Source organism: Sinocyclocheilus grahami, unplaced genomic scaffold (genome assembly GCF_001515645.1).
Source record: "Sinocyclocheilus grahami isolate Dianchi unplaced genomic scaffold, SAMN03320097.WGS_v1.1 scaffold7.1, whole genome shotgun sequence".
NCBI lineage: Eukaryota > Metazoa > Chordata > Actinopteri > Cypriniformes > Cyprinidae > Sinocyclocheilus > Sinocyclocheilus grahami.
The window spans coordinates 940,860-966,382 of NW_015505186.1; the positions used below are offsets into that span (position 1 = coordinate 940,860).

Consider the following 25,523-nt stretch of genomic DNA (forward strand, 5'->3'; position numbering starts at 1 on the left):
TCATTAAGAACTATGTTCTTAATGTCTTTCTGAAAGTGAAAGATAATGGAAATCAAATTAAGGAAATGTCACTGGAAATCTTATATAATTGAAGTAGTTTTATTTGAACTAAATATTTTTTATTTATTTTTACATTTTTATTGAATCAAAAGTTTTACTATTATGAATATATCACTATTAATATATATATATATATATATATATATATAGGGGTGCTCCGATCAGGATATTTGAGGCCGAAGCAGATACCGATCACCGATACCAATCTTTTTAAAGCCTTCTTTTTATCATTTATAACTATTTATAGTGATACTCCAATCAGGATTTTTAGACATTTATTCAGGGCCTGAATTTCATTTTTGAAAATGGGGGGAATTCCCCTCTTAGGTGTCTCTTGCTAGAGGAGAAGCAGTTTTCACACAGGAGTCCGCTACTGATCCGTGGCTGTTTACCACAAACACAACATCTATCCATTATTTTGATTTCAAATCCAAACATTGTCACTGAAAATGCTTTTTCAGCATTGCAATTCTTTTTTTACACAGTACAGTAATACAATCTTTCACAGACATGTTTAAACACAATAAATATAAGCAACACATTATGCAATGCTTTTTACTTTTGCATTTACTTCTAGATTTATATATTAAGTTGCTCAAGCAAGTGGCAAAACATTTAAACTACTTTTCTTACGTTATCACAAACTTACCATTGACACTGACAGAAATAGTCAGCTCCACTGCCTTTCCTTTTGCATTGAAATCTTTATTACAAGCAATCCTGCGGTTCATAAAGAACTTTGTTTTCCTACCTCCACGAGTGCCATCTATTATTGCCTTGTTTATCTAAAAGTGCTCTTTCCCTTTAAACCTAGCCAAAAAGCCATATGTGTTGACTGTGAAACACAGTAGACTTTAATAATATGCATTTATGGTGCAATTACTACATTTTCGTGTCAATTCATGTTCATATTTACTGCAAAAAATGCGATGTTACTTTAATTCAGCGCTTGTAGCGCAGCAATAGACTCTGTGCGGAAATTATCTCTGCACTGCTGCAGACGCAACGCTCCTGGAGAGCACTGCCGGACAGCAACCGTGTGCAGTGTGCACACTTTATTAATCTGTTAACATGAGCGCGGAAAAAATATGCACCACATTAGCACTGCAAATGGAGTAATGTGAACCTGGCGTTATGTGTGTGCGCTGCGAGTGTGCATGAGTGCACGGTCTCCAGGAGAGCGCGCGAGCACTGAATGGTTGAACACTGGAAAGAATTAAAAAGTAATGCAACTTATAAACTTTAGTGACGATGTGACACTGCCTCGATTGTGCAAGTGACAATTCCTGTGTCAACTGTGCAGTGTGCAGCTCGCTTATAGTGCAGACGCGATGTGGTGATTTGAAGCCATTTGCGTATTTTGAGAGAGAGCGCGCGCGGTGAGTCACTTACGCTGTTTGTGAAATTACGTCTCACATAAGGTTTTCAAATTACTTTATAAGTTATTTAATGAAGAAATATGAAGGTGAGGTACAGCATTATAATTATTTCACGCCGTCGGACAGAGACTGAGACGGTGCCGCTGCATGCCATTCCAAACCTCTCACGGCAGAGTCATCAGCTTGAGATCGTTTTTTTTGAGATTGGTCTTTTTAGAGACCGCTGATCAATCAACCCAAAGCAATTATCGGCCAATAGTGATCGGTAGCCAGTCAATCGGAGCACTCCTAATATATATCACTATTAACATATTTATTTAATTTGAATACTGTGTATCACAATGCTTAATTCAGTCACCCTATATAAAAAATAAAACAAAACAAAATAAAATAAATAAGGGCACTACAAAGCAATATGACAACATGAAGTTTTGCCACTGCCACAGAGCAGTCAACCAAAATGCTTGTGTTAACCTCTAAGATCTCTTAAATGATAAAGACTGGCAGCAATCACTTTCCATATGGCTTCCTATTCTGAAATGACAAGGCCCATATCCTTGGAGAATTCATTGGTCAAAAAGGTGTCAATCATCAAATCGCAAAATGTATTGGAATCAAAAAAGTTTTCATCCATCACTATGGAGTGACAGCATCAATCATTGTAGACTATGCTGTTAAACTACAGCGATGAAAATACCACCTAAAGTCTGCGCCTCAATATCTAAAAGATTACAATGCCAAACCGCTGACTCCTGTGGGTTTTCCATATTGTCAGGCATGTTTCAAAGCATTTAGTGTATCATTCACTTTGTTCTTATGTATGCAGAAAGCTTTTAATAGATATCTCAGGAAAAGGCAGGACAGTTAGAGAAGCCTGTAATTTTGTAAAAGAAAATCAAAATGTCTTTTAAATGCTCCATTAGAAAGTCCATAAAGATAAAACCCCTGTAAATCACATTTAGACCAACATACATTACATATTACATGACTACACTGCCTGCCTGCATGGGTTTATTTATCAGTTTGTAATATTACTGGTTTGTTCTTAGCCCAATGGGGAAATCAAACAACTAGGGTGTTTTCATATAACACATGCTGAGTGAACATTATGGTGTGTTTTGTGCAGTGATTGCCTCTTCACTCCTTTCTAATAACAATACTAATGAGTCACATTGTGCCATCAGAGCAAGCTACAGGTCTCTCGCCTCAGAAAAGAGCAGCTCGTTTAGCCGCTTTCAGTTATTACAGTTGTGGAGAAAAGCAATCAACCCACTGCAATCCCATCTCTATCACATTTATCTGGCACTGCTGTGGCTGAAACAGCTCAAAACATTAATAATGGCACTGTTTCAAGGTTGATAAAAAGCAGGATCAATTGTCCCTCATTAGCTACAGTTATTCATAAGACGGGTGAATTGTTATAGGCATAAAGTTTGGTCCAGTTTGCAGCCTATTGTGGCCCTGAACCACCTGCTTAGACAGAAAAGGTCTGAGCAATCACAGCTCATTCCACAATACAACTCATTTAAAACTATCAGTGAATAAAATACAATACTACTGATTTAAACAAACATCTGCGACTCACTGTAGGAAAAAAAACTGAACTTGTGAAAAGACAGGACTGAATCTGTGACATTTTCTGCTCTCCAAACATAAATAGTATATGATAATAATAATAATAATAATTTGTAAATGTTTAATTGTTTTCTGATGTGTGTTAGCCCAAATAATGTATAATAATTATATTGTGTTATAATAATTAATTAATTTTATTAATAATAATAATAATTATTATTATTATTACAATAAATTGATTATTATAACACAATATAATTATTATAAATTATTTAGACTAACATGTTAGAAAATAATTAAACATTATTATTAAGTAATTATCTCAATTTTGTCTCTAATTTATCCCCTTTAAAGATCTCAACAATGTTTAAAATACTAAAATTAAGTCTGCAACAAAGATTATAACTTCTTATAAACTTGTCTCTTGGAATTCGAACAAGACTAAATTATCTGAGACCTATAAAAAAAATCTGATCTCTGATGTTTGGTTTGTTGTAAGTAATTACCTGGTAGCTAATGTTTAAAGACATGAACATATGCAGATGCAGATTCTAATACCAAGCATCCACAGTACTATTTTAGCTAAGATAGAGGAACATTTCTAAATGTGGTATTTCCTGCCTCATGTGTCCGAACTCCCACAGTCTCCCACAAAACCTGTATTTTCAATTGGCCTCGCAGAGGGTTGAAATAACTGAAGCAGAAGGCAGGGCACCCACAGAACTCAGTGGGTGAAAAACGGATTCCCGCACTGCCTCTGGTGATATAGCTGCTGCTAATGTGTCACCAAGGCAAATTGCACTGGTTTTGTCCTCCCATTTATATTATTATAACCCTACTGAATCTTTCCAATGGCTCATTACTGCTCTTTAAAATGAGGAAAAGAGCTACTCCTCAATCCAGTAACAAGAGCTGAAGCCTATTACACAAATGTGCAGTGAATTGAGAGGTCGTCTTATCCCTCTCCCCACGGAGAAGAAAGTTCGAGGCTAATCTAAAATAGAGACACATCATTACACTTGAGCAAACGAAAGACGATAATCCTGCTTGTTGTTTACAGGGCCATCTAATTAAATTGCCACGCTTTTTGCCCTCTGTTACATAATAGTGTAAATGACATCCTGCTCATCAGGTAATACATGTTGAATGGTTTTAATGAAATGATGCAACAAAAGTGGTTTGATTATTACATTCAAGATCTCTGTTTTAAAATCTAGTGAGCTGCCACGCTGCCTACATAGGGAGCATCCTAACTGAATGAGAACCTTGTAAGTGACACAAATAGCGCTAACTAACATAGCTAACTAGGTTTCACAAACATTAGTTTTGTTTTCTGCTCGACTTTGAATAAATAATGCTCTTCTGATTATCCTCTGCGCCTCCTGTGAAGACCTCCAGCTAATGGAGCATATGGAGTGCGATCATCACCTTTCATGCACTACCTGCACTGAGCCGAATTCATCCTTACCCTTTTCCCACTTGAGTCACACTTTTCTTCTTATCCTCACCGTTCCTTTGCTTGCTAACAGCCTTGGACCCCCTGCATGGCCTGCACATGTCTCTGTTTACCCGCACTCTGTCGTCTCTACCTTTGGCTTGCAAACTTGGGAAGGTGAAGAACGTTTTTTTTTTTTTTTTATCTGCGGTCACACTTTATATTAGGGTGTCTTAATTACTATGTACTTACATTAAAAAAAGTACAATGTACTTACTGTGTTCATATATTGCAAAACACTCACTGCTATTGAGGTGGGATACAGGTAAGGTTAGGGACAGGTTTGGAGGTATGGGTAGGTTTAAGGGTGGGTTAAGGTGTAAGGGATGGGTCAACAGTGTAACTATAAATGTAATTACAGAAATTAATTACAGATGTAATTACATGCAGGTATTTTTAAAAATATAATTACAATGTAAAAACATCTATGTACACAATAAGTGCATTGTATCAAATGATTAATTAAAATGTAAGTACATCGTAGTTAAGGCCACCTAATATAAAGTGGGACCAAGTCTGCTTCGGAAAAAATCTGCATGTATTCTAAAAAATTTTTTTAAAATACATTCAAATAAATAAATACAAAAAATATATTATTGATAAAAATAAATGCATTATTAATAAAATATTATAAATAAAATTAATACATAAATATACTGTACTTAAATATAAACAAAATACTGAAAATAATGATAATTATATAACATCAATGCAGATACATAAGCTCATATTTTTAAGAGTAAAATAATATCCCTTGGACTAGGGATGCAGTGATTAACCGGTTTCGCGATTAACCGCGCTTTAAAACGTCACGGTTAATTAATTGTAAAGGTTCCGCTAAACCAAGTGTTTCTGTTACATGGAACGGACCTGTTGCAGCTTGCGCAAAACGAAAACAAAGTTACTCTAGTGGTGCACCAGCTTAAAATGACGTGCTTATCAGAGGCACGAGGCTACTACATGCATTCGATTAACTGTGACAGAGGGACCAAACAGCTAAGCTTTATTTCCACCAGAGAAATGCCTGTCGATAGTGTGGGACCATTTTTGGTACAACATGAATGACCAGGGTGTCATTTAAATATTGCAGTAAAAAACTGCTGCTAAAGAGCGAATACATAAGGGATAATGCACGGCTAACTGTACATTGACCGATTTTAATGCACGACGTGAAGGCAAGAACCACCTGACGCGAAGCTACAGCTCGTTAGCTCAGCATTCTGCTAGCTTCAGATCAGAAACAGATGAATTTTTTTTAAATACATTAATTATAACATTTAGCTACTTGAATTAATTATGAGAGAGAGAGAGAGAGAGGTGAATTACTATCCCTGTTGTAGTATTATTCATAAGTAAATACCAACAAGATTTTTTTTTTCAGAATGTACAAACTGAAAACATTAAATACTTTTGTGATCTATTTCCATTTGTTATTTTCAAAAGAGAAATACTGTCATGGATGTTTACAGAGCAGAGGTCACCTTTTTTAATGGCAATGGGAGAGATGGACTTTTGTTTGTCTTTTGTTTATTATTATTTTGTGCTGTATTGTTGGTTACTGTGTTATTTCTGTTTCAAAAGCTAGCAATAAATAACACTTTAATATCTAAAAAGTGTTCATGTGATTTTATAAATTTGTAATGTTGGGAAATGAATAAATGCATAATAATCGTCATAATTGTAAAACCGTGAATATTCCTCAGACAATAATCGTACCAACAAAATCTATCATCGTTGCATCCCTACCTTGGACATTACTGATGTCTCACAGCAAGCTGATAAAGCAGAAAGTGATACCTATAGTGTCTGTAAAATAGGTCTTCTGTTATTAATATCAGTGGTTCTCAATTGGTGGGTTGTGACCCAAAAATGGGGACTGTAAACTATTAGTAAAATGCAACTAATCATATAATTGTCCATAAAAAATAAATAAAATAAAAACATTTTTAAAATATAAAAATCTGACTTTTCAACTTCAGATTCTTATGAACAAATGTTCTGTATGTGTTTTATGGCCTTATTTCAGTGACTTTAAAAATTATTTTTTCACTAAGCACGCATAAACATTGTTTTCTCAAAAACACATTCATGTATATACATGCTGCTCACATATTATTGTAGCCCTGAATACAGTGTTATTAAACTTTAGCCATTAATATGTTTATAAGCAACTGAAAAAAGAGCCAATGTCGGGGCATGTCAAAACTTCTCCAGGGCCCCAAAACACCCTCAGACACCAGAGGGTTAAAAGGGGACTTATTTTTATTGCTGACATTTTAAGGTTGACTGTTGAATCAAAGTTTAATTAATGTGCAACTTGATAGAAACTAGCCAAATTGAGAAATGGCCACAATCTCAAAAATACTTAAAAAAAACATTGTATGAAAAAATACAAGCTACTACATTATGTATGTTAAAGCATATGTGTAGACCACAATGTTTTGTTTATTGATTAATTGTATGATGCCTTATTGTCTGCTGAGAGTATGAAAATTGGGGAAAATAAGAAACTGTAATTTGTGCTTTTCAAGATTTTTTCATGGTAATATTCAAATGCATTGGTAACATTTTAGATGCAATGATTAAATATTTTAATATGAAGAAGTAAATACCTATAGATTACCATACGTACCTGTAGATATAAATACAATTCCTATGTTCAATTTTAAGCAGATTTTTGCTTAATTCTGTATTTAATTATTCATTTTGTTTCTGGGCTGGTTGCTGCCGTTGGATCCCCAGTCGTTACTGGAACAAAATCAGCTCAGAACATCGATTTATACCATGTTCTGTTAAGCAAATGTCAGATTTCAAGCAGATGGAGAAACATATTGAAAACTGGGATTGACGTGGAAAATAAGTGCAAAAAAACAAATGATGGATCTTTGCATGAATCCAAAAATACCAACACCTCTTGATGAGAATTTGTAATGAGGATTCATAATTTCATCTGGCATCAAAGCATCACTCAAATATGTTTGCTCAAGTCTGTGCTCTCGGGTTTGTCTGAACAAATCCTCCATGCAAAGACATCTTGGGAGTCGTCTCACTGTTTCTTTGTTTTTGTGCTCACAATTGTTTTCATTGTTATTCTGGGAAAAAAACCAAAGAGGTTTTGTTGGTATAACAACAAGGACAATAGTGCTCCATTTAACATAATCGACATCGCCCTGACCTTGCTCGTTCTGAAGTGTTTCTCTTTCAAGAATCAGATGATGGCCTTTATGTCATATTCTGCATATAGGCCACCCACATAACACTGTTCTACAAAACACATGATATTATTCATTTTTAGTTACACTGCACAGTTATAATTGTCTGGGATTTAAAATAAAGTAAATACAGTTTTTTAATGATCATTAGAGGACATTGGCAAAGACCTGATAGACCAAAAACTGGAGATAATATTCAGTGAGAATACAGGGCCAAATTGGCTGCAAGTGAGTGCATTTCAACAGCCCCATTCTAGCCAGCTTCAGTCTACACACCACCTGTGTAAGTCTGTCCTTTTGATGCTAGCTGAGAGAGACAAAACATGTATTTTGTGAACTCATCCATTACAGATCTCACTACCCTGTGACCTTGAAACAAGCTAATGTGCTATACCCAGCACAAATATGCAAATAGTCCAAAACAGGGACCCGTTCACTTGTCTCATATTAGCCGGCTTACCTTACACACTTTTTGATATTCATTTAAAAGACACTTCAGTTGAGTACCTTGTTTGGGTTAGTTACTGTATGTGAATTTTTTATTTTTGTTTTATTTTTGTGCACTGTGTTTTCCTAAGCATAATCCTGAGAGATAAAACAAGACTGATTTATTATATCACAATTTGAAGAGGCTGAAACATTCAGAACATCTGAATATCATATTTAGTCATATCTGATTGCTTTTCCCTAAAAATTATGCTGATGGATATTTTGTCTCTGCAGAGTTTTCATATCAACAAACCTACAGTACATGCTATCAAAATAATTCTTCTCTTCAGACGGTACAAATGTACCCTGAAATGACTCAAGTCAACATCTACAAACAAGTTTGTTTATAAAGATAGTTTCTTACTAGCGTATCCCACTGGGCTTAAAAGGAATATTTCACCCCAAAAAAAGAAAATTTGTTGATAAATGTATTCACCCTCAGGCCATCCAAGTTTTAGTTTGTTAAAATGTAGCATTACATCATTTGCTCACCAATGGATCCTCTGAAGTGAATGGGTGCCGTCAGAGTGACTATTGTGCAATAAATAATTTTAACAGATTGAACTGATTTTATGTATTAGTAAATTTTGAAATTAACCCTAAGAAGAAGAATTGCTTATTGTTTATTAATAGGTCATGTTATCTAACAAATGGAATCTTATTGTAAAGTGTTTTTAATACTACAGTTTCCATCTATTTGATATACACTTGACTTAAAATATATGTAATCTCATCTAAATGTATTATAAAAGCTGAGGTTTGTTATTTACTGAAAAGTTATATTTTAGCTGTTGCCATTGATCTAATGTTGCATTTGGTAAGACTCAGCCCATTGCTTTACTTAAGTATATTATATTTTCCTTTTACAGCTGCAGGCTGAGGAAGATCATGAAACACACCAGCAAACCATAAAACAGACAACAGTTTACAGATGTTTTTCAGGCAGCAGAAATATGACAAAAAAATTTTGGTGAAACTTCTTTAATTTTTTTCATACTTTTATTACTTGTGGGAAAACTTGAAACACAATTTTAAATAAGTATAAAGAATGGCATTAATTTTTTTACATTTATTTTTGTTTGACTTTATTAATAAAAAATAATGTGTTTTTTAATTAGTATGTTTTTGTGTTTTGCTCTGGTACCGAAATTGGTACCGAGAACCATGGATTTTCACTGGTATTGGTACCGAATACAAACATTTTGGTACCGTGACAACACTATATTTGTCAGGATTATGGACTGGTTTTTGTTGTGTTTTCCCTCCCCATGTGTTCCGTGTTCCAGTTAATTGACTGATTCCATGCACCTGTGTTCACCTAATTGCCCTGTGTTTAAAAAGTCCCAGTCTGTTCAGTTTGTAAAGGTCGATGTTGTGGTACTTGTGAACGTCATTCCGGTGTTCTGTCTCCATGTTGGATTATTAAAGACTCTCGTTTTGTGAAATCTCCACGTCTCCTCGTTCCCTTGCTCCAGAGAATTGACAGAAGACCCAAACCGATACAGTTACCTCCGTGTGTTCCCTCCATTTTTCCCGTCTGGAATACCTCCTCCTCCTGCTGGAGCAGGGGGAGAGATCACTCGAGGGCCATACCAGACTGTTCCTGGTCATCGCTGCTCTAACCAGCTACCAGGACGACGCGCTCTGTGTTGAACATCTCGTGCAGAGCGCTGTTGTCCGAAGATGGACCTTTGTGGAGTGGACACTGGCAAAAAATGGATCTCTGTTCCCCGCCTGTTCCCAGGAGAATCTTGCCAGTTTCACTCCCGACCCAGTGCCCAGCCCACCATCTCCCCGATGTGCGGAGCACATGCCCGAGCCCACCGCTGATGGAGAGCCGGAGCCCACCGCGACCGACGAGCCATCACTGCACGGAGCGACAGTGCTGAGGATCGCCGCAGAGCCGGAGCTGCAAATGATGTCAGTTAAGGTTTGTGAGCCGGCAACAACGGCCGCCACGAGGAAAGAAAGCTGCGGACGGTGTGAGCGCGGAGAGGAGCTCCGCCCCCTGCACCGCGGCTGAGGGTGAGCTGTGTATGGCGCGGCAACTGTGCCACACCGAAGAGGAGAGGGCTCCCATTCCTAAGTTCAGGCCTGAAAGCCCAGAGGCTCACAAATAACACAGGTTTGGAACGACATGAGAGTGAGTAAATGATGACAGAATTTTCATTTTTGGGTGAACTATCCCTTTAAGTGCAATTTTGAGGGCCACAACACCCGCTCAGGCATGCTTATGTTGTGCCATGCAGATGCGGAGTGTTGAACTGCATGATAAAACAAGGAAGGCAAATGACTGATTTATTAAAACTGGGATGAAGACTTTAGAATTCATTGAATTGCAGGTTAAGCAGGAACTAAACGGGTGAGCCAAACTCCAATTTGCGCTTTGTGTGTCTAATCAGAAAAAATAAGCACCTTACCTTGGTCTATTTGTTCAGTTATTTAAGCCTGCAGTAATTAGTGTCAGGACAAAGTACTAAAGGTTAATGAGCATTTGATAAGGCGTCGTTTTATTAACCATAACACTTTTTCCCGCTGAAACGTGGGAAATCTGACACTTTTCTGACTCCACAGATGGTCTGAGGAACGTGATAAAAAAATGGCGTTACTGGTTTTTGGCGCATATCTGATTTGTGTACCCAAAACCAAGATGGATTTGGCTACAAGCGGCGTTAATTGTTTTTTGGACCGTGAATATGAAGGCAATCGACTGCACTGTAAATCACGACAAAGGCCTGGGTATCGACACTTGATTTAGTGAGGAGAAAACAAAGCCTGTGCTCTATTTTTCCGTTGCTCTCTGGGCTGCATGTCTTAAATCAATATCCATCAACGATTTTGAAATTACACCCAGATTAAATCCCAATTTCATCACCGGGAGTCACATCTGCTGAGTTTCATTTAATTACATCAGCCTAGAAAAGGAGAATCAAAGTTGTTTGTCAACCGTTATTTATCCAACCGAAATGTCAACAAAATCCCAAACAAACACGAAGCTAGATTTTGACATGCTTTCTTCATTCGCACATTAAATGGTGTAAAGATTTCACTTTTAAGAGATGTGAAAAATCCTCTCAAGATTTACCTTGTACGATGAGATGCACTTTTGTCGATTCTGGTTTCTTGTTCGTGAGGATGGAACACACGTATGGCCCCTCGTCATATAAGTTCACATTTATGATCTTTATACTGTATTCAGTGACTGCTGTGTTTAATAGGACCACCCGGGGGTCCAACGACCATTTTTCATTCCCTGTGAAGAGGATAGTGGTCCGGTTTAGCCATGCCACCCGCGATACTTTGTTGTCCACATTGCACCTGTTGAAAGACACACAAACAGAAGAGGATAAATTTGATTGCTTGCCATATGTTAAAGTAAAAATAGGATCCACAAGGCTGCACAGGGTTAGAAGGCGTCATCACAGCAATTTAACAACTCAGTTTGAAGTGAGTTGGATACATTTTGAGTAACTTAAATGAAAGGCAAAGTGTTATAATTTAAATGAGGAAGTCATATTTAGGGAATTCGTGGCCTAATGGTTAGAGAGTCGGACTCGTAATCCAAACAAAATCGTGGGGAAGTCATGGCCTAATGGTTAGAGAGTCGGACTCGTAATGTTGCGGGTTCGAGTCTCGTACCGGCAGGGGTTGTAGGTGGGGGGGGGGAATGTACAGCGCTCTCTCCCACCTTCAATACCACGACTGAGGTGCCCTTGAGCAAGGCACCGAACCCCCAACTGCTCCCCGGGCGCCGCAGCATAAATGGCTGCCCACTGCTCCGGGTGTGTGTTCACGGTGTGTGTGTTCACTGCTGTGTGTGTGCACTAAGGATGGGTTAAATGCAGAGCACTAATTCCTAGTATGGGTCACCATACTTGGTCACATGTCACGTCACATCACATATTGGGATAGCATGCCCAATTATTACTTTCTTTAAGTTTTTTTTTTACAGTAAAAGGAAAAGGTCAAGCTAACTTCTACTTGAAGAAAAAGCCAAGAACACAATTATTTATATTCTAGAGTCCAATACTGGAGTCCAAACCCCGAGCCTAACCTTCAATTCAACAGACTTTACTGGAGAAATATCATAATGCCCATAATATCGCTTCAGCTTGCTTGGAATATAAAGGAAAAAGGCAACAGGTAATATAAACAGATATCTGTCTGTTTTCTCTCCTTTTCTATTACATCTCTATTACACTATATCTCGAATACCAGTTGGAAAATTACAATAGCTTTTCATCTCATCCATTTCAAATAGCTGTGAGGAAAAATTAGGCCAATTCTTGGATATAGCCACCCTTCAGTTCAGAAGAATCTGGATGTGACACTACATTTGTCTCCTTCACAGGAAAGGACATTTCTTAAGACTGCAGAAAAAGACCTAGAGGCATTCGCTATACTTATCTTTTTTACCCTTTTCTAAACTTTTGAGTGACGGCTCTAAAGGTTAGGACTAATTGAAAGTCAGAGCTACATATTAAAAAAACTGAGGCCGCAATCCCATGCACAGCTGTGTACTTTTACAAAAGGAAAAGAATACTGTTTTCATGGTGTTTATTTGTGATGTTCTAGCTGGCATTTGCTTTATTTGTCAATAGTTATTTGATATTACAATGGCACAGAATGTGCTGTGTTGACATGGTTTTCATCAATGACACTTTACAAGGTGCACTGAGTATTTTCAAAATGCCATTGCCAAACCATTCACGTCAGCATGCCAAAACACTGCAGTAATTCATATTAGTCTTTAAGAGGGCTTCACGCTCAAGGTCAAAATCAGTAAATGGATTATCAGACCCTTTACTGGTGAATTTCTCGGCTCTGAAAATTAGTCAACAAGAGAGCGCTCTTTTGGCAAATCTGGAGGGCAACAATTGCAAGTGTGAAGTGAATGCTTTCTCAGGATATTCTTCAAAGGGAAAAGCTCATTCAGACTCTGTTAATCTATGCAGAGTGCTGGAGCGCAAGAGAGCTTGCAGAGGATTTGAACCATAGAAAACCACAAGATTACGCTCCGGCCTATAATCATGCACGCTCTGCAGTTTTTGCTTGGGAATCACTGTGCACATTTGAACAATACAATGGATTTTTTTTAAGTTTCAGTCTAAAAATAACCCCATAGCCGCTCTGTGTTTGGCCTTGACACCTTAAAAGTGTTGCAGAACCTACTGTTCATATTGTAATGTACTGGTGCTGTGGGGCCTAATTTCCCTTCACTTAATGCTCGCTTTCCCCTCTGTACTGAAAAATTCTCATAACTATCAGAAGAAGGTCCCCTAGATGTTATTACGAACATTAATTCTGTACTCAGCACCCTCCATCTTCCAAATCGCCCCGTTCATCATGTCCCAATATGTGTCTAGTTGATAAGTGTGTGGATTTGTACCCTTATTCTGTCTGAGAGCGACAAACTGAGCCTTAAACACCAAAATAATGACATTAGCATGATGGGGAAAACATGGAGGCTGTGCCAAAAGTTAATTTTCTGTTCAAAAGTTAAATTTTAAGGGGCTTATTGGTGAAAGGATTGCACTGTGAATACGAAGGTCATGGTTCCAATCCCACCGTGGGCACCTTCTCTGGCCGTTCTGAGCAGGACGCTTAACACCTCATCTGCTCCAGGGGTGCTGTGGGACAGATGATTGCGTGCTCTGAATGTCTGCGCCTGCCTGTGACAGATTAGATTAGCAATATGCAAGATAACGAGTTTGCATAGTGGCTGTGGGAACTGCTGCAAAGTCCACAAAATAAAGCAAAAAAGTTTGATTTTAAGTGATTTGAACAGAAACTGTCTCAGCTTGAGTGTTTAAGAAACGTGATTACACATTTTGAAAACAATTAAACTGCTACTAAATAGGTCCGAGACTTGATTTGAATTTTAAAACATACAAATATTTATGTTTATGCAATAGCAGGTCATACAGAACACTGCAATGTCATCACATGGTATATGCTTCACATCAAACAGCATGCATACATTCATAATGATCCATATCAAACAGCCGGCGCACACATTTACATATGCATATCAACCAATGGAGCCATTATAAATGCAATATGCTAAAAAGAAAACCACCCTCACTGTGCTTGAAATGACTGTCACTTAAATTTAAAGCCGAGGCGAAAGCATACGTATAGATTTTTCCACCCTGTGCTAAAAAGTAAGAGGTGTTTCTTGGAAGGCAGAGCCTCCATTATCCAGCATTGACAGGCTGAGATCAGGCCTCATTCAGTGAACTAATGACTCTGTCACACCAGACCCTTGCACTTCAGCCTAATGGACTGTCAGCCACCTTGGTGCAATATCGTTTATATGAAGAAATATCTTCTCAACTCGAGCATGTTCTAAAATGCATAGCTAGATTACCAATATTTTACACAACACCCTTATTTAGAGATGTAAAAACATATTTTGTCTGATTAAAGCTTTTGTACTTTATGTAATGTCATGTATTGTGGAAAACAGCGCACATTTAATTAAGACTTTTGAAAATTTAATTCTGATTAAAACCATCTGACTGATTAAAAACCAGTTTCACATACATGCTAAATATTAAACATCTGCTTAGTGTCATTATAACATCCATATGGTTAATATTGGACATCACCCTGCATATATATATATAATAAAGCTAAATAGGGGGGGACACTGGTCTTAGTAGGTTTCCTGGTCCAGCCTAGTCAAACTGGTCTAGCTTGCTAAATCAGAAATCCATCTGGTGTTTTTTTCCCCTATAAAGATGAAGTATATTCTGACAAATTCTAGATCTAGAGTTGAGGCTTTAAACACTCTTAACACTCTTACTAAAAATCTATAAAAACTGATAACCTAAATGTAACCCTGGACCACAAAACCAGTCATAAGTTGCACAGGTATATTTGTAGCAATAGCAAACAATACATTATATGGGTCAAAATTATCGATTTTTCTTTTATGCCAAAAATCATTAGGATATTAAGTAAAGATCATGTTCCATAAAGATATTTTTTACATTTCCTACCATAAATATATAAAAACTTCATTTTTGATTGATAATATACATTGCTAAGGACTTCATTTTGACAACTTTAAAGGCAATTTTCTCAATATTTAGATTTTTTTGCACCCTCAGATTCCAGATTTTCAAATAGTTGTATCTTGGCCAAATATTGTCCTATCCTAACAAACCATACATCAATGGAAGACTTACAAATAAGGGTTAAAACATATAGGGCACAACCATTTTTTAATGTATGGGTGATGACAACGAGAGGCCATTTCATAAAATGACACCTGCCATATTTTTCATATCGCTGCTGTGCCTTTTTAAGATATGAGTAGGTCAGTGAGACTCTGTGCTGTGGGGATTCGGAGCTTGCAGATCATTGTCAGCAGACGGCCATGTGGTCTCAGGGTGAGATTAATGACAGGCAGGCTTTATGTGATGGGAGACTGATGAAGGCCATTACACCAGGGGCAATGAATGGTGGCCACTCTGTTTGGGCTTTCAGATAGAGGGGGAAACAGGAATGATTTCCCCAACCAGACACAGACAGCAGTGTCGAGAGTTTCATACTGGGATTAGCGGAATGTGGGATATATATATATACTGTATATAAAGTAACAAATACTGTCACACAGAAAACCACACATTAGGATGCGGTGTGAAATAGCATATACCTTCAGCAAGACTCCAAAGAACACTCCAAAAATGGTCAATGGTGAAACATAATATGACTTTTTTTATGTCAAAATGGTATTTTGTGAAAATACACTGCTTTTTAAGTTGAAACATGCTTTGCGCCCGGAAAATAACCAGCTAACCAGCCAAACATAGACTTCCTGATTACATTTTTAGTAAAAAGGTAAAGATTTTGACAGATTTTTTTTTCAGCAATAATTGATCAAAAAATGAAACGTTACAAAAATATATTTTTCAACTAAATGCTGTTCTTTTGTTCTGTTCTTTTCAAAAAATCCTAAAAATGTATCAAAGTTTCCACAGAAATATTAAAGCAGAACAAAAGTCAGCTTTCCAATCATTAAAAAATAAAATAGAAACAATTTTTAAACTGTAATACTATTTCACAATATTGCAGCTTTTACTGTATATTGTATGAGCAAATAAATGCTTGATTACATTTTTAGAAAAAAGGTAAAGATTTTGACAGATTTTTTTTTCGCAATAATTGATCAAAAAATGAAACGTTACAAAAATATATTTTTCAAATAAATGCTGTTCTTTTGTTCTGTTCTTTTCAAAAAATCCTAAAAATGTATCAAAGTTTCCACAGAAATATTAAAGCAGAACAAAAGTCAGCTTTCCAATCATTAAAAAATAAAATAGAAACATAATTTTTAAACTGTAATACTATTTCACAATATTGCAGCTTTTACTGTATATTGTATGAGCAAATAAATGCGGCTTTCGGGAGCACAAGAGACTTCCAAAAAACATTGTACAATTGTTTTTTTGTTCAAGGCCTTGCAGACTACCTTACCAAGCTAAATGTTTCAGCCATTCTATTCCAAGTAAACTAAAAATACAAATATTTTAAATGTATATTATTTAAATTATTTTATGATTTAGAGTAGAACTAGAATGCAAACCAAGATGTCATATTTTTACAGAGAATAATTCTTCATGTATTTTTTAGCCAGGGTGTTATGTATTTCCTGCAGATGCTTTCAAAATTTTTCCCACTGCAAAAGCAAAAACGTTTTCTTTTCTGTACCTCACTCAAGTCTCCTGAGTGAGCTGTGGCCCTCGTTTGAATTGAAATAACAATACAATAGTACAGGCCGCCACTTGTGATTGCCACTTTTGTCACTGCTTTCAAGGTGGGGATGCACTAACATTCTATTTGTGTCAGTCCTCAGAGGATCCGTCTGAAGGCCTCAGCCCACCTCCATAGCTAACTAGTCATGTGGATGAATGGCCTGCAGAAGTATGAAGAGAAACTGCCATTTTTGGCCCATCACTCAAGAACACGAGAGACAGACAAGCCCGATAAATGCTGCTGTTTGCTTTGTCCCACACAGCGGTATCTCCACATCAAAGACCTGTAGCTCCACTGGAAACTGTGCTAGAGAAGGCAAACGGCACATTGGGATGGAAAATAATACATCAAACAGGAAAAACACATGGCTAATAATTTGCCTAATTATATATACCTTTTTATCACTTCATGCATTCCTTGGGAATTAAAGCCATGACCTTTACATTGCTATTTAAGCTACAGAAATTCACTTCAAGTCTGAAATAAAATTATAAAATAATTTTTCTCATTATAGAGAGAATATGTGGTTTTACTTTTAATAATTTTACTCTTTTTTTGTTTATTTAAATAAATTCTGACTGTCTCTGGTTTCTAGCCTTCTCATCTTTTATTTTCAAACACACACGCAAATTAAAATTGTATTTTAAAGTAATGTTTTATTTTCAACTGCTTGTACGTTCAAGTTTAACCTCGAACTTGAAGCTGATTGATCTGTGGTTGCGATATGTATACAACCTCAAGCCACATCGCATCCGGTAAAGACACATGTAAGATTATATATGAGACAGACAGTCATTTTGGTACAAATGCTCTTGATAGGTCTTGAAGGACATACTGCTAAGCGGAAGTATTCACTCTCTCCATTTTGTGCACTGAATGCCACATTAAAACAGAACACAGAGCAAATGCACCCTAAAAGGATAAAACTGTAGAAAGACATGAAGGAGAGAAAAACTAGGAGATGTTGAATATGCCTTGAAGCAAGGTCAAGTCACTGAAAATGCACTGAGTGAACAACATCCCTTAAACAAGCTACATACCACACAAAATCTATCAGTCGGAAGCGTTTACGGAAGGATGAAATTGGTCAGAGAAACGTACTTTCAGACTGTTCAAGAAAACAAAGCTGAAATGTTCAAAATTTAATATAGAAATAAAGCTTAAAAGACTGTTTTGTTCTCTCACCAAGCAAAATAGAGTATGTGCGAAAAACAAGTCTTTTAACTTTTTAGAAATGACCGACAGCACTTTCACACACTCACAAACGTTTTATACATACAAAAATACCAGCATGAGGTGCTGCAGGTCACCACCACCAGAAAAGAGTTGGCAAGGTCTCATTTAAAGATGAAAAGAAGAAATTCCCCCTCCGGAAACATCAGGCAGCTGGACTCAAAACAAAGGATTCTGGTCTTGGAACCTGAGGGGGTTTAGCCAGCACTCCCTACAAACTCTGAAGCATGCAGTAAAAAAGCTGTATGGAATGACAATCCCCAGAATTTCCCCTGAGACAGATATCCAGGATGATCCTCTCTTTATCTGGACCCTTGTCTGTAGACACCTATTTATAGTTCCCGTGGTAATAGTCGGAAGAGTGGTTTAATCGCTGCATGCTCATTTTCAGCCTTCGTGATGTTCTACAATATTTAAACCAAACCGCACAAAATGGTCATAGACTTCAAGACCTTATAAATGATTTTAATAAAATTCTTGGTCTATTCTGTCTCGGAAAGATCTTGTGGTCCAGCGTACATGAACTTGGAGAAGCAGGGTTGAACTTTTATTTCTTCTCCAAAATTACTTCACATTACATCAATGAAGGTTAATTTGTATTACAAATAGTATTTGACAGAAATCTCATAAACTCACAACAATGCTATACAAATTCCCCAGACTGCTCACATTTATGGTACGAATGGAACTAGATAGATAGATTACTATTATCTATATATACAAAACTATTAATGCGCTTTCACTTTCGTACTTTCACCTAATGTTCAATGTCCCCGTCTGCAGTGTCTAGTGTTAAACTATCAATTTGTCAAATGCAGACTTGATAAAAAGTGACCTCCACACATTTGTGTATGTTTTCTAATTACTGGTGCCTTAACTTCATTTTTGACATGCTCCAGTATCAGTGGAGAAGAAAAATAGCTCTTTAACTTGCATTTTAAACAATAGGCCAAATTATGAATGCAACTTAAACAGCTGTTGCAGACACATTGAACAAATTAGCATAGTTTTGCAATATCCAACATCTCCAAAAGACTAGAAAAAGTGCTTTTGCGCTCTATTGATAAACTATGTGTGTTTGTAAATATAGTTAAAGTTGAAAAGCACTACAAATACATTAAAACTGCTTTTAATTTATGCATTAATGGTGGAGTCTTTCTGCACGGTATATGATTCTGCCAGTAGGAGGCGACAAGTGACTGTCTTTATGAGTGAGTCATGGACTCATTCATTCAACTCCTTGGTTCAAAACACTGATTCAACGAAAGAATGAGCAAAACAAGTGACAAGTCTTTATGAGTGAGTCAATAAATCACTGTTCACATCACTGAAGTGATTCATTTAAAAACACTGATGTACACAGGAAAAAAACATGTGACTTTGTTTACGATGAGTCAATAGATAGATAGATAGATAGATACATATATAGAGAGAGAGAGAGAGAGAGAGAGAGAGAGAGAGTTGGGTGTTGTTTTCTTCTTTCCTTCCGGTGTGATTTTTCTGTCATTGTGTACTTCAGAAATTTGCATCCTTTCCCGGCCATTTCTCATGGGTGCTGTGCATTTCTCCGTCTCCAATTGACAGCTCAAAATGTCTTCCAGATACGCATGACTGGGGCAGAATGACTGCCGGCAACGCCAATGAATAGAAACAAGTCCCCACAGTGTGAGAGTGAGAATGTAGATAACTGATAAAGCCAAGATACACCTACTGCCTATCATCAGCCTGATTCAATTCTGCTTTATCTAGCTGCAATGATACGATTCTGATACCTGATAATACTGTGGCTGCAGCAGCACTCTGGGCTTAACAGTTTTTTTTTTTTTTTAGAAAAGATAAAGTAAAAGGAAAGAACATGGAAGGAGAGAACGAGAGAATGAAAAAGAAAAGTCATGAGCTGTGTGGTTTGGGAGTTAATATGAGGGAAATTATTCTAATACTACGGAAAAGTAAATACACACTCTTTGCACGACTAACATTTGCAATAGGTGCGTAAGTGAATTCAACTCACTTTGATCTGAGAAAGTAGGAGTGACAGAAATTCAAAATGTTTTACAAGCACTAATGAAATCCTGTGAGAAACAGTCAATATTACTCTAGCAAAAAACAACATGCAAGATTTTCCTTTTACAGAGGAGTACATAGACCCATTCTCTCTGTTTAAATCTAGACCAAGGGTAATCGGCTAATAAACAAAATGATGTTTACAAAGACAGCCTATCTTTTATCTAAATGCAAAATCTCAGAGCGTTATCACCTCCACAACATAATCATTAACTCTCAATGCGTGAAACACATGAGGAATCGTGGGAGGTTATTAGGCCAATCAAAAGCCAAAGCATGTACTGCTAATAGAATCTGTACAGGTGGTCCAGAAAATTTCCAAGTCATCGTTCTTCTGATTGGTCGAGAGCAGCATGGCGTGTCTAGCAGGCAAAGGATGTAGGCCGTCGGGAGGCCTGATTAATCTTCATTTTCCTGCTCCGTCATTTTTAACCGTGATTCACCAATCAGCCACTGCGACAAAGACATTTTGTGCAAAGAAACACTTGGAAGTAATTACCAGACTTTGCAAAGTAGAAAAAAAATAGTGTGAAAACTAGCACAGAATATGTGCATGAAGATCTGCTGATACAGACCTATAGGGTTTGTTGAAGCTAATGCGTTGCGGTGGATTCATCAATAGCAATATAATGTTTTTTTATTTTGTAAGAAATTACAAAAAATATCATTATAATTCATAATTAACAATTTGATAAATAAATTAATTAAATCAATTTTAATAATAAATAATAAAGCTTGATAGATTTTTTTTAACTGTGAAGACCTGCTGTTTTGTAAAGATGTTTTTTAAAGGTTCATTTCATTTCATTACTTGAGAAACTGATAGATAGATAGATAGATAGATAGATAGATAGATAGATAGATAGATAGATAGATACGTTAATTAATTAAATAAATAATAATTTAAATAAAATAATAATAATAAAAACTGATCTCAAAATTCTTAGTGGTGTACATAATCACCATATCATCTTGCATTTTACATTTTCAACAAAATGTTTGCATTTCTGCAAGAAAGTGGTAAATTCATCCATAGTGTTTTAATGTTATTTATTTTTAAATAAATAAAAATTAATTAAATAAATAATAATTTAAATAAAATAATAATAATAAAAACTGACCTCAAAATTCTTAGTGGTGTACATAATCACCATATCATCTTGCATTTTACATTTTCAACAAAATGTTTGCATTTCTGCAAGAAAGTGGTAAATTCATCCATAGTGTTTTAATGTTATTTATTTTTAAATAAATAAATGAAAATTTTAAAATAATCACCTTTAAGACCAAAATATTTCAACTATCTACAACGACATCCTGTTTTCCAGAAATAATCTGCTCATGCTCAGAGTGGGAATAGGGAGTCTGTACACACACACACACACACACACACACACACAATAAATGTGCCAGGTGAAATGATAAATGGGAACCAGTGAGTGTACTGCCTGGGCCTCCACCAAGGGTAGTACGAAGCAAATCACCAACAAATCAACAAAACAACATGAAATGTTTTGTAAGACCCCTGGAATGCAGCTTCAGCATTAGAGGAAGCACTGACCCCTGATCAGAGAGAACAAACTCTATCCTTCTCTCTTCTCCTTCCACGAAAATCAATTTCTCCCTCTTCAGGCAAACTCGTTCTGAGAAGGCTTATGGATAGAAGTGTTTACATTCTTTAGTAAAGCATTAAAGCCAAGTCAAAAGCCTTGACGTTAGAAATAAAGGAAGTGAAGGACAGAATCGAGTCGAGTGAAAGAGGTGATTATTCACTGTCAACTATAACCTTTCTGAACCTCTATCTCTCTACCACCATTCTGAAACTCTGTCTTTCATTTAGTTTCACCTCCAAAACACAGGGTCAGGATACTGTATTTATTCATGAACTAGGCTAATTGTGTAAAAATGTCCAAAAACATTTGTGTGGAATTTCAAGAACATTTGAAAACAGATGAAAATTTGCCCCAAAAGAAATAAGAATTCCTCCCTAAATGCAAAATATATTTATTATACCATTAAAACATTCATTATTGCTGTTCAAAAGTTTAGGGTTAGTGAGATTTTGTAATATTTTTGAAATAAGGGCCTTTTCCTCACCAAGGCTTTATAATTTAATTTTCAGTGTCACATGATCTTTCAGAAATCTTTCTAATCTTTCTCTCTCTGTGTTTTTGAGGAAAGCGTGATACAATTTTCCAGTATTCTTTGATGAAGAAAAAGTTCAAAATATTTTTTTTTTAAATAGAAATCTTTTGTAACAATATAAATATATTTACTCTCAACATCTGATGAATTTAATGCAATTTAATTGCTGAAAAAAATCTTACTCACCCAAAATTTGGAATGGTGTATATAATTCATAAATAAATAATCTTGATTTTTACATCTTCAACAAAACGTTTGTATTTCTAAAAGTAGCGTGTACCTTTGCAAGCACAAATAAATATTATTATATATGTACAGTATATACAGTATAGGCACATCATTAAATAAATATTAATTGTATAAATGCAAGGTGTACACTTAAAAATTAATTCATGAATGAATAAACATGTTCATTAGTAATGAGAAAAGTCCTACACTTATAGTGTTAGTAAGCATTCAGACTCATTTTTGGAGATGGATGTTCTATTTGGGAAAAAAATAAACAGAATAATAATAGAAATGTTCTTTTCCACTCTTAGGAAAAAAATTACATTTCTTGGATTGTGACAATCCATTTCCTTTTGTGACAGCTGCCTATACATTAAAATCTATCCGGCCCACTCACCCACCACCAGATTGAAAATCATGGCAGTCGTACAGAAGGGGAGCCTGAACCCATTTCAGTTTAATTACAGCACATTTTATTCCCAGGGAAAAACAATAGCCCCTTCAAACTGCCTATGAGGTTTTACCTCAAGATGATTTAGCTCTCAAGATGTCAAACTTTCTGTCAAGCAAATACATGGGTTGCAGTAGCCTAATAGTTAAGATTCTGTACCGCAGACACAAAGGTTCAGCCCCGAGCAGGAGTGGGACAGGAACTGGGGACTTACTAATATCACAGTCCTGCTCTATCACCATTGTGCCCTTGAGCTGGGCACTTAACCTCGGGTTTCTCTGCGAGAAGTGAGCCTGCAATTAATCCACAGAAAGTCAGTACGGATAAAAAAACATGCTATGTGGTAACAAGCTAATAAGTTTGCAGATAATGGCCAAAATCCACCTACTCACGCTGTCTGACTAACAGGTACGATTACTACACATTAAAACTGATTATCAGTGAAGCCAATCAGATCAGAACTGACATATTCTGCCAGTTTTGTGTGCAATACACATCAGACAGCCAGCAACCTGACTGTGGTTGGACCGTGGACATGCCGTTTGAGGCTGAGACTACGCATTACATAACAAGTCAGAGCATGAATCTGCACGAAAAGACATTGATCATGAACGTCAGCAGATATTATCCTACATTATGAAAGTCTCCTAATGTTTTTGATAGCACAAGGCTGCCTAATAGCCTCCAGTGCTTGACTTTTCATTACTTTGGGCTTTTGTCGATGATGGTCTTTGGAGACCCTGATACAATCAAGTCCACTTTTACTGCAGAACTCTACCTAATTACCACACCATTGTCTTCAAAGGCAATCCTGATGCGCACTAATCTAAAACCGCACCACAATCTTTTATAAAACACCTGAGAGCCCATTCGTGTTCCTTTTGGAAGCCCTGGCACTTCATCAGTTCTCACGCACACACACACATAGCAGACAGCGCTGAAAGCAAAAAGATTGTATTTGCACCTCTAAGGAAACGAGGGCACGAGCAGAGGTTTGCACTGCCAGGCAGTGATACGTTATGCTTCATGCATGCAGTATAGGAAGATCCAGTCTTGTGAGGAAACAATTGCTATTCCATTTAAATTGCATTTTGAGTTTCTTTTGTTCTCGTTCTGCTTCATATTGAAATTACAGACGCCATGAAATTTGTATTAAAAGGTCACCCAAAAAGGGGTGTGCATAGTATTTATTTTTCCTTTGTTCCAGTGCAAACCTTTAATTTTCTACAAAACAAATGCATATTTGTACATTGATTAATCTCCATTTGCACATGTCTATAGAGAAAGCCCAGAGGTCACTCCATTAAACTCCAAAATGTCATTAGTGTGAGTGGCATCTAAATTAGGGACAGCCACTTCACCCTGCCCAATTTTGGCTATCATCTCAAAGAAATATTGTTATTCAAAGACTGTTCTGCACATTTGTGGTTGGGATTTTTCAATAAATCTTTCTGCAGTTACATAGTAACTGACATTGAATCATTCATTTAACCAGTTCATTCAAAACGGCTGATTCATTCAGGAACAAAACAAGCAACCGTGTTTGTGAGTGAGTCATTGAATCACTTATTCAGCCAATTCATTCAAACCCCCTCATTCATTGAATGACACAATTGACTGTTATCAGTGAGCTTCTGAATCATTTATTCAACTGATTTGTTCAAAATGGCTAAATCCTTCAGGAACAAATCGAGCAACTGTTTATGAGTGAGTCATTGAATCATACATTTAACCAGTTTATTCAAGACCCCTAAATCATTAAAGGACAAAAATTGTTGTTTTGTTATCAGTGAGTTATTGAAAAAATCATTCAACTGATTTGATTCAAAAACATTCATTCCAAAGGAAACAAGCGACTGCGTTTGTGAGTGAGTCACTGAATCATTCATTAAAAATGCTGATTCATTGAAGAACAAAACACCACTACTGTGAGTTCCTTTTTTTCTGGCAGTGGAAAAACAAACAAAGTAACTATCAATTAACTATCAATTAACTTGTTGTTCATTGAACCGCTATATTAAGCAATATCACACAATCATTCTGCCACCTTGTTTATTCTAACAGCCCAGTGGTTGCTAGTTAGACATCTTTTGAACTAGCAGTGGCAGAGTTTGGTCTAAGAAAGTAGATCCACAAACAAAAAGTGTTTTGTGACACTTCTTGTTTTTTCCTTAGTAAGGCCTTCATATTTTTCTGTTGAACTGTTATATAAAAGCAATACTTACAATATATATATTATGGGTATTTTCTTTCCACTGGGAGTCTTTGCCCTAATGTTATTACATGACTTTATTTCTTCACACAACAACAGTGCATGTTAACCTCAAAAATGACAAAAACACCATGAAATGGTGTGTGTTGGGGGGGGCATAATAGCAGTCTTCAAAAATCCTCCTTCTGTGTTCCATGGAAAAATATAACAGCATACA

The 25,523-nt window shown here is 36.4% G+C and overlaps 1 protein-coding gene across 2 annotated transcripts in view; it reads right to left on the reverse strand.

Annotated features, from left to right (window-relative positions):
- LOC107588660 (opioid-binding protein/cell adhesion molecule-like) overlaps nucleotides 1-25,523 on the reverse strand; it is a 147,727-nt gene that overhangs the window by 41,354 nt on the left and 80,850 nt on the right. For both annotated transcript variants that reach the window (XM_016276869.1, XM_016276860.1), the window contains one exon: nucleotides 11,296-11,528. In XM_016276869.1, coding sequence (XP_016132355.1) covers nucleotides 11,296-11,528 — 233 coding nt within the window. The remainder of the gene's footprint in view (nucleotides 1-11,295; nucleotides 11,529-25,523) is intronic.